Raw genomic sequence first — 14,845 nt, 5'->3', positions numbered from 1 at the left:
AAACTGGGTTTTCTGCTCTAGTTTATATAAATTTATTATGTATAATACATTTTTGTTAAAAAACTATTTTTAACAAAAATAAAAAAAAATTTGTTTAAATTATTTTTGTAAATATTCTGTTATGTAACTGGTTAGCAATAAGTTTTTCATCAAAACCGTAAATGTTTAACTTATTCTAAATTTTGTGCCAATTCTAAAAATATATAATTATACTAACTTTTATCCCAAAACTGATTTGTTAGGCTTTGAAGGAAAAGAGCGTGCAGATATCTTTCTATATAAGATTTTAGGACTTAGGGTGAATTCCACAATTACATCTAGGACAAAAGAAATTGGTTTTTACATCTCGAAAAAGAGATTTTATACTCACAAGCGACAGTTTGTATTGGGGAGTTCGTGAGTTAATGAGCAGGGCCAAGGACATAACCAGGTGGAAAAACAACTTCTCTGTCTGACTCACACAATTATTGCGAGAGAACACGTGCTAGGATATCATGTCTGGTACGTGGTCTGTCTGGTTTATCTCAATGTCAAAATAAACTTCGTCGTCACTAGAAATAGGATGATGCAAACGAGCTCTCTAAGATCATATGATCAGTCTAAAGCTTTTACCCATAATGAACAACTAAAACTATAACCTAAGAAAGCTAAACCACAATAATATCAACACTAAAACACTATAAAATACATTTTTTCCACAAGTAGTATGAGATTCGTAACGCCAAACACAAAACGTGGCACTTGTTTACATTTCTTAACAACAACGTGGATGATGCAACAATGTGCCTGACATGTATTACGTTCACGTAGCTGTATGTTGGAAACGATGTTCAATGTTGTACGATAATCGAAGTAAGAACAATAAATCAGTACTATAGTTAATTTTCTGCTAAAATATATAAAATAAAAATCATTTATATGATCTTAAATAATATATAAAATTTAACGTAAATAACTGTACATGTCTATTTTTGCGATGAAAATTGTTTTCACGTCACCTACAGGGTTAATAATTACTACGGATTTAACAATAATTAGATGACTGAAACTCAATTACTATGAATAGAACAATAAACACACATACTGAAACAGTTGTTAGCTATTCAAATCATATTATTGTTGAGCTGCTTATTGTATTGCCAACTTGTGAAATAAAAATGTCCCGCAAAACATAATTCTGTTTTAAAATCGAATTAAATCAAGCCGTACAGTATGTCAGCAGCACCTGAATGCATTACTAAAATTAATCTTCCCTCTGAAATAAGTTGTCATTTAAGAATTGAAATTTACTATTTCTTAGTAGAAATTTGTTTAATATACGCGTTAACTAAGTTTATGTCAGTCAAATGTAAAAGTTGTGTTGCACTGTTATGAATCAAAACTCATCTATACAAACATCTATACACTTTCTGTGTCCTTTATATACACAGTTTTGTTCAGAATAATTTTTGTACAAGTGTTATTAAAGTTTTGATCTGTTTCTTGGTGAAATAACAAAAGTATTGTTACCCAATGATGAAAAAATATGTTTTTTCACTCCATTTTTTGTATTTGACAATGACTACCAAAAAGGTAGTGTGATCCATAAGATTTCCACAGTTGAGTTTGTTGTTGCACTGACCAATAAAATTTACACATATGTGGGTTTTGGAATCCAACTCAGATTTAAAAGCATTTATTTGTGCTCTGCAATGTTTCTGGTGCTGTAAGTAATATTGATTTTTATCCCGATCAAGAAAGTTTAGGAATTTCTAATAAAATTGTAAACATGAATAAAGATAAATGGTTATTGTGGATTATTTTTTGGAGATAGATATATGTCACTGTGGACTTCTGTAGGCCTTTTTGAAATATACAATTCTGTAGTACATTATTTTGTGGTAAGTCGTAAGGTTTAAGTCAGTATTAACAATGAAAGCACTCAAAAATATCAATTTTCGCATTATACAAACTTTACTCCACTTTATATGATTAAAATATTGATGTATCATACCTAGGAACGTACCCTAGTTCATAATAAAGCTGACAATGAAAACCGTATCAAAATCCGTTCAGTAGTTTATAAAATGTCAGTGCACAGACAGACCAATACAAAAAGCGACTTGAATTTATATCATGTGTTGATTTGATTTCAACTAATGTAATTTAATGTAGTAGTAGTTTATAATAGTTAGTACAATAGTATTACTTGAACTTAACACAACTATAATTTACTATCATATGAAAAACAACAATGAGGTACACAGTGTAGACTTACTTTCTAACTACAGATTGAGTAGTAACATGTGCCACTAGCAGACAATGCCAATGGGTGGTGCTGTAGAACACTCAAGGAATATGAGTAGGTGTGTGGAGCAAGACAAAAGGCCTCCCTTCCCCTGCTGCAGAATGTATATAAGCTGAATAATTACATCCTGGCCAACAGTGGTAAGCACAGAGCATGCCACTCCCATATAATATTTTTTTTTTATAAACTGAAAATTCTCCAAGTGGCACATTGTTTAATTTTGAATATCATTTAGGTCAAGGGTAATTATTAGGGTATATCTGTCTATAGCATGCAAAGGGTTAAATTTAGATTAAATAACCCAGTATGATGCAGGGTACACAGAACGTCACGTCTGCGAGTCGTCGATGCTTCAGTGATGCCAACTTTACCAAGCGCCAACACCAACGCTGTTGTAACAATGATAGCGGAGAAAGCTGCTGATCTCATCATATCTGACTGGGAACAACGCAAGGATGTATGTAGTCAGATGGCTGTCTTCCTCAAAGGCATTGCTGCCAACTGTCACATGTCCTAGAAAGAAAGACACATGCTTGTTTGCTAGCTGAAAATATTACTTATCACTAAAGCATCTACAGATGAAATTTTAAAATTAGGGATTTTCTTTTGGTTGTTTTAACATTTTCTTTGTTTTATCAAGCTATCAATCCAGGTTTTTAGATTTATAATAATAAGTCTGATTTTATGTCCGTCCAGTACATGTTTGAGGAAACTAAAAGACCACACTTTAGAAATTCCAGTGGTTTGTATTTTACATTTAATTCCAAGTAGCCTTTTGTTTAAATTTGTGCAGCAGTCAATGTTTTGTTCTTTTTTTAGTTTAATAGATACAAAGAAACAGTTTTGATAAAGGAAGAGACATATTAAACTTTTTAGACATTAATCAAAGAGTATTTTCATATTTATTGGGTGGTAGTTACAAAATAATATACCATTGATGATAAATGTAACCCTTCAACCCAAAACATTTTGAATGATTAGAAATAAAATTGTTTTTGTTTTTTTGTTCATTTGGAGTATCTGAACATTTCTGTTTTGTTTTTTATATTTACAGTTTTATACTCCTTACATACAGTTTTTCACTGTAATGACTGAATTTTGTTATTGCGTAGTCGTTTTTGTGTATTTGAACACACACTCTTATAGATTTATGATCATGTTTATTTTCCTATATCAAATATTATGTAGTGCTTTACTAATTTGCATTTTATTATAAAGCATGGGTAATGAAAGACAGTGGATAAATGTGATTGATTACTTATATGTTTTATTGGTACTTATTATCTCTATGCTTAACAGTATAAGATATTAGATATCTAGACTCCATTAGGGCTCAACAGATTGTAAGATGAATTTTGTATTTTTTAAATATATATATATATATATATATATATATATATATATATATTATTAGTTAAACATAAATAAAAAATTTAGTTAAACATACAATAAAAATTTTAAATAGCTGGAGATAGCCAAATATTTTTAATTTTAAGATTATTATATTTATAGTATACATTTCCATTGTCATATATTATGTTGACATAACTTCTGTGTATATGAAGAATCCATTCCTGGAATTTTGAAATACCTGGTGTGAAAGTTTGTATGATTTTAACCAAATAACAATAGAACACAGTGAAGCGTAAGAAAATAATATGTATAATAAGTTAAACTACATTGTCTTATATCTGCACTGCACCTGCGCTGTGCTTGCAATTTAGTACATGCACATGTATGACCACTGCTGGTTCAAGTGAATTATATTTCCGACACCAACGATGAGTTTATCTTGTTGTCATGATCAAGAAAATATGTCAAAAAGATTATATTTATGGCCAGTGAATAGTTTATGCGTGAATGCAAAACAAACAAACAAAGGCACTTTCGCATTTATAATACTATTAGGATGTGATAGCTAAAAATACTTCATTATTAATTGATTATGTTAGATGTTTTATTACTAATACTTTTTATGTTAACAATATACTTTAAACAAGCTAACTTCAATTAGAAGGTTAATATGCGTAATATTGTGTAACAAATGACTTTCATTATATATTTTATTTTTCCTTTCTGAGAACTGCTTAATTTGTTACATTAGGCTATTTTTATTTTCTAAAAAAACATATTTTAACGTGACAATAATTGCTTGCTAAAATATGAAATAAAAATAAGATATTTATTTCCAGAGCAAGCCACATAGATAGTATTTGTTAAGACAATGCACACTCCAGATTTCTGTTACACACTTCCAGAGTTAAGTGATAGTAGGAATGTTTGAGTAAAATGTAGTAACTTAGACTAGTGTTACCATCAATAAGATTATTAATTCATTCTTATCCTTTACTATTGATAGAGAAAGTTTAAGGTATAATTTAAGAAATTTAAGTTTGTAGTAAACACTTCTTATTAGTAACAAAACCAAACTTATCCTTCCAGATACCTTGTTGTACAGAAGACAGTCCTTACCCTAAGACAGCTTATGGTGACTTCCAATTAACTTAAAATTTGAACAAATTAAATATTGGTCAAGAATAACTAAGATGGCCAAGTCTTCTAAAATTATTGTAATAGAAATATTTTTGGAGTTTGTTATGTATTAAAATCGTATTTAAATGGTACTGTTTTTATGTGTATTGTATTGAGTAATTGTTTTAACATTTCACTTTTGATTTGTTATTTAAGAACCAACATAACATTTATGTTTGTATAAAAGACAAATCTTGGATTACACTCTTAAAGTACTTAAACATAGAATTTATGACAGAGCTATCAATATGCCAAGAATTCATAATTTTGTTTCTCTCTCTTTTATTGTTAAATGAAAACTAACTTCACTGAAAAAATATAGGGTCTAAAATTGTGCCTTTTGGTAGATAAAATACTTCCCCAGGAACGGATTTGAAGATCTGCCGCCATGCGCTATATGCCACTCCCCTTTTCAAACTGCTAACCGAAATATTACACCTCTCAGTCTATCAACTGTTATAATGTAACAGTGTATGAGAAGAAGGCCGTTAAAATCCGTCTCCACATGGAACATTTAGGTTGTGGCAAACAAAAGAAACAGGAATGATAAATACATTACAGAAAAGTATCAAACATGTCATATCAATTTAACTTTGACAATAATAAGATATACCCAATACTTTAAATTGTAATTTATCAATATACTCTTCTTTTTTAATTTTTATTTTATTTGTTACCTTTGTCACTTCTGGTCACTTTCATCATCAAATGAGCTTAAGTTTCCTTCATGAAATTCTTACTATTACACATGCATTGACACTCGTAACGATGTAGAGGCCAACTTCCCACATCATTCTGAACTATTTTCAACCACTTGAACGCAGCAGAAATAAAATTTACTCTCTGGTTTCCTGAACATTGGCTTTGGCACCCACTTGAAAGATCTCATTTTTACCAAGTTATGTTAACAATTTAGAATAAACTACTTTGACAGTGTCATCATTCCACTTAACTAAAATGTCTCTTATCCTTTATTTTGTATTCATCCATGATTTGGGAAATCATGTTTCAGACTTATTCGAAAACCCGAATAAAGTGTATTATTTTGTAGGTTTGTAATAATAATTGTAGAGTGTCAACTGAAAATCTGACAAAAAGTGGGAAGTGACGTATCATACAAACCATATCATATCATATCAGTGATGCTCAAGTCCTTTGTCTGACAAATAAAGACTGCAAATAATCTGACGAAAGGGCTGTAGTGGTGCTGTTTGTCACTTGTTCCCTTTCGATTGATAACTTGAGTAAGAAATTAATGGATACACCAAAACAAAAATCAACCTTGGTTGCATTGCTGTAGATCTAACTTATACGCTCATTTTTCGGATTATAAATCTCAATTTTCAATATTTTGCGCTCATGCCCTTTAGCCAGATAAGTGATGCATTGAATAAAATACCCAACATTCTAGAATAGTTCACCCATTTGACAACTGCTTTAATATTCTATTTAAGCTACTGTACTGCTTTAAAAAGAAAACATTAATTATTAAGAATGCAAAAGTTTATTGTTACAAAATATGATCATAGCAGTTTCCTTTACAACTTTGAAAATTGCAGACTGCCCAGCAGTGGTGGCGGGTAGTGCCCGACAGGGCTGGTGACAACAGTCAAGACCCCTACACCCTTATACAGCTATCGTAGAGATTGTTACACAGCAAAATTGTAAAAATCCTGTTATCTATGTGGCGATTGCATAGTATGTATGGGAGTGTAGAGCTATTATAGATGGGCCATAAGAACATGTCGATCTTTCTCTATGACATATCATCAAATGTGCACTATAATTGCGAGTTTTAGGTTGATACATTTTTCATCAGTGGTACTACTTAAGCCTATTTTAGTTCTAATAACAAAGCTAGCAGAGCTTGTTCTTTCTGATCTATATTTAGCTATGTTTTAAAGGGTTTTGTTGTAATACTTTAGATCCAGCCCCAAATAGAGAACAGGGACTTTTTTGTTTTTTTTTTCCCAAGGATGGGGAATCTGCAGCCAGATACCCTGAGGTTAATCTTCTTGCCTTCACTCCAGGTTATGCGGGTTTGACTATGTTATAAAGATCGCCGACCCGTTAAACCCCACCCTTTTCTGCCCACCTAGCCGGAACCGCTTCATAGCATTTCTTCAGCTAAGTAAGTGCCTTGTGCTACCACCTTACTGCCTCATTGTTTTGTCTTCCATTTTTCAACAAATTATGGAAAAGGCCATCCTGCTGATTGCAGCCCACTTGTCTTCAGACTCCAACATACAGACGATTAGGGTCTCAGGTATCAGGTATCCGGTAGTACCAAAGCAGTTTGCTCGTGCTTCTGCCCACTTCTCACAGTGGAAGAAGGTGTGTTCTGCGGTGTCTTCCTCCTTGCAGTAACGACAGGTGCTTGATTCGCTTTTTCCAATCTTAATTAGCTAAAAATGTTTTAATGTAAAACCGCAACTTGTGAAATTAGCTAAAAATGTTTTAATGTAAAACCCCAACTTGTGACGTCTTATTGTTCATATCCTAATACAATTACTTCAATCCGATATTAATAATGGCCTATCCCTAAAGTGCTCATTTGAAACACAGACAGACATATATCTAATATAAATGTAAATGAGTGCTTCAACTAGTGAAGATAAAATAAAGTATACAGATCTACAATGTACCTAACAATTAAAATGAAATTATTTATACTTGAAATAAAATTGAACTGTTTGACAAGTGTGCTGAAAGTACACTGTTCATGTATTGTGTATTGTACAGTAGTTTTAACACATTGACTGCAGCAGATGTACCATTGAGTACTGGATAGTTAAGATATTCTATATCACTTGGTGTACGGCTAATTAGTTTTTTATCACCCAGCAAAGTAATGGCAGCGTATTACAATATCAATTTCCTGTAAATGTAGCTGTATAAAATATTTGTTTAAGACTAAATTTTAATGAATTAAAGTTCCTATAGTAAAATATTATTGCACCATTAAAAATATAATGTGTTACAGTATATGGTACTACTATTGCTATTACCTACTGGAAGAATTGTTTTATCATGTATGCTACTAGAAATAAGATACTTAATCCTTTTGTATGGATGAACAGCAGAATTAAAACATGTGGCAGAATTTACAGTCTCATGTTTGTTGAGACTTTTATAAAATACATAGCATACATTGTATGACATTTGATAGAGAAAATTTGGTAAATGACACAAATGGTATTACTTTCCTTTATTTTAGGTGAATTGATTTTATTAGGTAAATTTTATCACTCATATGCTTAATATAAGTAAAGTAATTGGTTATCGATAATAATTTTTTTCATTCATTTTTTTCATATTTGATCATTCTAAACATGTTCTAGTCCAAAATAGTGTATATGTTGTAAAAAATACACATTTAAAATTACAGGAATAAGTTTAGTTGTATTATTTGTGTTGATAGATGTTTTTAGGTTGCTTAAAGATTGGTACAGATCATATATCTAGCAATTTTTAATCTAAAGCTTTAACATATTGAATTCAATTTTTAGTAAATACTTTAACCATGGTACATACAATGCAGATTGTATTATTTTCATGAGATTTGATATGCCAGTTTAATTTATAATCATGTCCAGGAAAATCTTTGCATTTTTAACATTTTAAAATAATTAATTTTGGTTTACCAAAACTATGTTTTTCAGTAAAACCTCAAAACTTTGCCTATTCAAAAATAGCTCTATATAAATTACACCACCAATTATTGTTAAAAGTTTGGATAAACCTCTCAATCCTGCTAAAAATATTCCTAAAATAAAAATATTTGATTTTGTAGAGAATGTTGAAATTATTCAAACAACATTCCGAAACATACTTTAGCAGTGGTACTAATAATTTCAAAATGTAAGTTCTCAGAAAAGTATTACTGGCAACATGGCCCTTTCAGTGCCATGCAAAAATATTTACTGCTACATTTTTTCACAGACATGCTCTAAACTACCAGAGGTAAAATAGGGTACATTGCAGGACTTAACTAAAATATATATAAATTAAGTACTAAACTATGTAGTAAAAAATATATAAATCAAGTACTTAACTATGTAGTAAAAAAATATACAAATAAAGTATTAAACTCTATATTAAGACCCCATGGATGCAGTACGCCCAAAGAGGAAAATTTGAACTCATCCTAAATTAAAACCTAAATTTCATTGTTGACATTGATGCTAAAAGGTTAAAAAAATGCATAATTAGCAGTTCACATACGGCTTAGAGGCATGGAAGTGGAAACTCTGGTGGTAATTCAACAAGTGCTTAAAGCAAAAAAAATCAGTGGGAATATGTGTAGGATTGAAACAATTTATCAGCTGCAGAGAGGTCTTTAGGACACTAAAATCCTAACAATTGTGTTACTGTATTCATGAAATTGTGTTGCTCACAATAAAAGAACATCACATGGCTGCTAAGGGCAATGAACTTCACAACCAGAGAAACACTAAATTATACCCTTCCATTGAACCACCTGATTCAATTTGAAAAGAAACCAATGTACATTCACAACCTCCTTCACTGGAACTGAGAAGCAAGGAAGTGATTGATCTCGAACCCACAGTACACAGATTGCTTATGGACTACATAGAAGAATTCCCTCAAGGGGCCTTTGACACACAACTTTATATTGTGATATATACTTGTAAATGTAACAATTACGCCAGCACTGTTCTCTATGAATGTATGGTTTTGTCTATTGTTTAGACATATGTGTACACTAGAAGAAATAAAATTTCAATTCTAATTGTGATTTTCATTATATTCATCTTATCTCCTTCAACTCTAATCTTTTGTATCCTAAAGTACACCATTAAGTTCTAAAAATATTGGTTATTAATAAAATTGATTACAACAATATTTAAATTGCAGTGCAAATTTTGCCCATTGCATTTCATGAATTAGTCTATTTCCATTGTTATTTTATTATGAAGAACTTGTAATGTATTAAAATGCATCCTTATATTTATAATATCAATGATGTAATATTGTTTAATAAATTTACTACTGTTTGTCTTTTTTCACTATGAAGTTACAGAATTTTGTTTGTAAATTCACCATTGTTATGGAAAACGTAAAACAGTAGCATGAATGTTAAGTTTAGCTCCAATAGTATTGTATTGACATTTAATCTAGTTTGTAGTCAGTGTTATATTAGTTTTTCACCTTAGGAAAAGATCAAACTAAACTGTTGTTGTTATACGTATCACGTGATAATGACTTATGTCTGAAAAAACCATTTTACATTCACAAATCCACAATATTATTGAAAACTGGTAGTATTCCATTTATTACAAACATTTCCATGTTTGAGACCTTATGATAAAACTTGGTAAATTTAAGTATATAGGACAAAAACAATATTAATTTGTATGATTATTTAAAATCCCAAATTAACTTATTATATCTCATTGATTTATTATTTTTAGTATAGCACCTATTTATTTCCAAAGGTAAATTTAAGCTTGTTTTAATTTTAACCCATCTTCTTCCTTTCTAACAGTTTAATTGTAGTAATTTATTAATATTATCTATTGATCTCGTTACCACTGAATGTCTCTAGTCAGTGTTTGTTACTTCATTATTGTGTAGTAATTAATAAATAAATGTTGCAGTTGGAATGTTCTTTATTATCTGCCTTTGTTTTTTATTTTAGTATTCCACAAAGGGCATTCAGCCACTCACACTACTTTCCACTAGGAATAGAATAATAGTTTTAAATTATTCAACAGAGGTGACAGCGAACATTAAGTCGAGATTTTGAGGATTTTTGTCATACTAATGGCTAATTGTATATTTAATTGTTTTAACAGGATTCATTCTACTATATTAAGCAACTTATTTTTAATGTCAATAAAATAACCATTTTTAATATCAGAGATATTTTATATTGCTTTTGCAAAATATTTTAATTAATTTTTACAAAAAAAAACATCCTAAAAATTATAAATAATATTAATTATTTGCTAGTATTTTTATCAAGCATATATTGAAAAATTATCAATTTATTTTTCAGAAATTTTGCATTACAAATTAATTATTTTGAAACATGATCTCCTGGAATGGGACTATGAAAAGGCTATCCAAGCTTATCTATCAATGAAGTTAGAAACATTCTACCAACTAAAGCCCAACAGACACAAGTCAAACTTATACTTGTATTTATTTTTGTAGTACTTTTGATTTTGGACTGATCTGAAAAAGATTCAGAATTAAAGACAGTACATGTCCAGTAAGTGTTACTGTCCTTATCCTCAACATTGTAAATAACTGTTATCTTCAATTAATTCTAACTGTTTTGTTTTAAAATGAGGTAAAATTCTGCGAACATGAAAGCGATACCTTAATCTGTGCTACCTAAACTGTTATCTAACGATCTTAATAAAGATAAAGAGACATTTGTAAATAATTGTCAATAAGTGTTCATTTTAGTATCTGTTTATCGTTCATAAGAAATTACTGTTTGCTAAATAAAATAATTCTCCGAATGGCAAAGGTTCACTTTATGACTACTATGGATAAATGACGTACAGAGCTGAGAACAAGATTGAACTAGGAACAGAAGGTCTGTAAGTATTTTGTAGGGAGGAATAAAGTGTGGTATAAAACAAAGAGGAATACGAAGTATGGTCAAGAGGGTTAAGCATCACAAAGTTCTGTGAAATACTCTGGATCCTGTATCAAAAGATAAAATTCGATTCAATCAAATGATTTTTTTGTAGTTATTTGTATAGACCAGTGGCATTTTAAACTGTTGCATGACAAGTTTTAACTATTAACATTAACATCTATTATTAGTGTTAATTGATTTTTTTCTGATTTCCAACAAAGTTTCTGTGGTGATAACCGATATATCTGTTGAACAAACATGTCCGTACATAATAACTGTTTATAATAAATTCAATTTTGATGTGATTTAGGTACCACTAGATTGGAAAAGAATTGAGCTATTGAAAGCTATATGTAATTTAAAATATCCTTGTACAGTTGTATTTTTGAAACTTTTAAAATCTTATTGAACATCTATCTATCTGTTTTCCCTTATTTCAACTTATAACTGGATTTTGGTTTATAGCATTTAAACAGTAACATATACAGTAAACAAGTTCAATAAAGTTTATGTTGTCTGAAAGTAGATGAAATTTGAAACAAAATTACTATCTCACATTTCTAACTTTTCACAACTACGGTCCCTCCTTAAATTTTAAAACAATTGCATGTGAAAAAAGTACTAACATTTTTGTATATGGTTTTTTTTTAATTCACATATTTCATCCTGAAAAAATATACATAACATCAAATTTGCAAATTTTTAATCACCTTTCCAGGAATTGAACTCCTGACCTCTTGATTACAGAGTTCTAGCCTTACCCCTACTTTGAAAGCCAATCATAGTGGGGAGCAATCTTTTCATAACTTGTACATCATGATTTTTTAATTTAATTTTTGTAAACGAGACAAGGTTCAATAACATGATTCTTAACACGTTCAGGTTCAGTTTAATACTTGGTACTTTTTTATAGTGGCGTAAGTAAGATTTGCCTTCGGGGGAGGGTGAATCTGATTGAGGAGCACACCACACCAGAAGTTATAAAATAAATCTAAATTTAAATAAATTACACAGGACTAATTCAAAGTAAAACATTTCAATTTCAAAACATCTCAATATGGATCGTTGGCCTCAGGGTTCCAGTATACTCTGTATGATCCAGGACAGTATTTGTTGGGGATCTACTGGTATATATTATTATCCTGTGTCTGGTATCAGTTGTTAACCAGTGGCTAGAGATGGGTGACTTCTTTGATAAAAAAAGTAAATTCTGTAAGGCAGTCATAGTGACACTGTGCGATTTTATTTCATTAATGTATCTTAACTGAGTCTCATGGTGAATTATTTTGGGCTTCTTGTCCATTAAAATTGACAAGTTTAATCTCAAAATCCCTTTGATCAACTAGGGGCAGTATTTTAAGGTCTTCAACCATTCTATTGTCACTGGTCTACTGTTTCTCACTAGATGGTTGCTTCTTCATCCCTTTTATCCATGAGTTGTAACAGCAGGGTGTAGAGATATGTGGGAGTCCAGTTAAGAAAAAACAAAAATAAATATATAAAACTGATCTGCTGTATTTTGTACCAGTTGGATTGCTGTTACAGTGTGTGTATATATATATATATATATATATATATATATATATATATATATATATATATATATTATATATATAATACAGAAAAAGATATTGCTGAATGATTCTTTTGTAGAGAAGTATGGTTCACACGCCAATAGGCATAAGAAAATAACAGATGATCTACTTGCACATTTGAGAGAGAATCTTTTCAGTATTCCTCATGATGAATCGCATTATTACAGTTCCAAAAGCACCTTAGTGTATTTTGATAATACTAAATATTAAAGACGTGTATTTATTATTCAATGAATATTACAAAGAAAAACCCAACACAACATTAAATGAGTTACAAAACTTATGAGTATTTTAAAATCAAATTTTCTTTTGTTATTCGTAGGCCCAAGACAGATATATATGATTTCTCTTCATAAGAGAAAAGTGCAAAAAAGGAAAGAACTAAGAGATGTTTAGTGACTTCATACTTAGTCATAGAGTTTGATTATTCACAAAATTTCTCTCTTCCTAAACTGAACGTAAATACTCAATTTTATAAACATATGTTTTTGTTATATTGTTTCAATATACATATTTTAAACAATGGGTCCAGTTATTGTTATTGTTTTACAGAATGTAATGGAAAAAATAATCCCAATTCAGTTGTGTAATTTTTATATGTTTGCCTAAATAAGCAAATGGAAAAGTTCCCAGAAATAAAAACAATAGTATATCTATCTGATGCTGCTGGGAGTCAGAATCAGAATTTTACGCTCACAGATTTTCATCTTGGTTAGCAAAAAAAAGTAAGTTTACTATAATACAGCTTTACCCAGTTCGTGGCAATAGCTTTTCATAATGCGATAGGAACTTTGGTTTGATATGAAGATTTTTAAACAAAGCTGAAGTTATTGGAAACTCAAAACCATATTTAACTGCAATGGCACTGTGAAGAAAAATATGCTTTTTGAAGTAATAATGGATCCAGACGTGTTACAACAATGGTATGTATTCTTTGGGCCATTTTTTACACTAAACAAAAATAAGTCACCTTTTAAAATTATGAAGTATGTCATTATAAAATACTTGAGTAATGGGCCGTTATGTGTTCACAAACATATAATGAAAACAATGAGATATTTAGTGTATGGAAACCTGCTGTACAAGTTTATAATAATGTATGTACAGAGAAGTCCTCTTGTTCTTTGTTCTCACCACGGCTAAAATGTGTAATACACATGTTTTCTCAACTACGAGTTGGATTCTTCATTTTGTTGGGAGCATACTTTGACGAGTGAAGTGGCAATGTTTAAGCACAAGACATTGGATAGTGAAATTCATGGACTAAACATTGAACATCACAGCATCCCTTTGTTTTGTGAAGTGTCTGCAGTTCAACCCATTAAATAATTCAGTTTATTCATATTGGGAATATATAGGCCACCCACAACAGCAACCAAGCTGGCATGCAAGCCCTTCAAGTCATAAATGACATTACTAGATACAGCCCCATCTCAAAACTGTATAAATGTGGTGATTGGGAATATTAACATCGACTCATTGAAGAAAACCCTTAAGGCATACAACTGGATTAGCCTTTACTTGCATAGAACATGGAAAGGTTGCCACTTCCACCAACAAGAGTCACGCAGAATACATGCTCCTCAATTGATGCCATATCTGTTGACAGTGAAAATATTTAAGACAGACGTGCAGGTTCTCCACACCGGCATTTTCACTATACTGGCCAGTTGTGCAAACCAAACCTTCTAGTTAAGAAGAAAACTTCATTACCAGTCAGTTGACATCTGAATAATAATAGCTTGAACAACCTAAAACACTGCCTGGCTGAAAAGTCTTAGAGGATACGTTTTAAAATCAGAAAATACCAACAAA

General features: G+C 30.6%; 1 protein-coding gene across 1 annotated transcript in view; it reads left to right on the top strand.

Moving 5' to 3' along the window:
* LOC124354057 (glucose dehydrogenase [FAD, quinone]-like) overlaps window positions 1-10,458 on the top strand; it is a 69,211-nt gene extending 58,753 nt beyond the window's left edge. The window contains exons 10-11 of the mRNA XM_046804231.1: window positions 2,603-2,744; window positions 4,730-10,458. Of these exons, the coding sequence (XP_046660187.1) occupies window positions 2,603-2,744; window positions 4,730-4,795 (208 nt within the window). The 3' untranslated portion in view covers window positions 4,796-10,458. The remainder of the gene's footprint in view (window positions 1-2,602; window positions 2,745-4,729) is intronic.
* The last annotated feature ends 4,387 nt before the right edge of the window (window positions 10,459-14,845 follow it).

The sequence above is a fragment of the Homalodisca vitripennis genome, chromosome 2 (genome assembly GCF_021130785.1).
Source record: "Homalodisca vitripennis isolate AUS2020 chromosome 2, UT_GWSS_2.1, whole genome shotgun sequence".
Classification (NCBI taxonomy): Eukaryota; Metazoa; Arthropoda; class Insecta; order Hemiptera; family Cicadellidae; genus Homalodisca; species Homalodisca vitripennis.
Note: the sequence above shows the minus strand (reverse complement) of the source record. Positions and strands in the feature narration are given on the sequence as shown.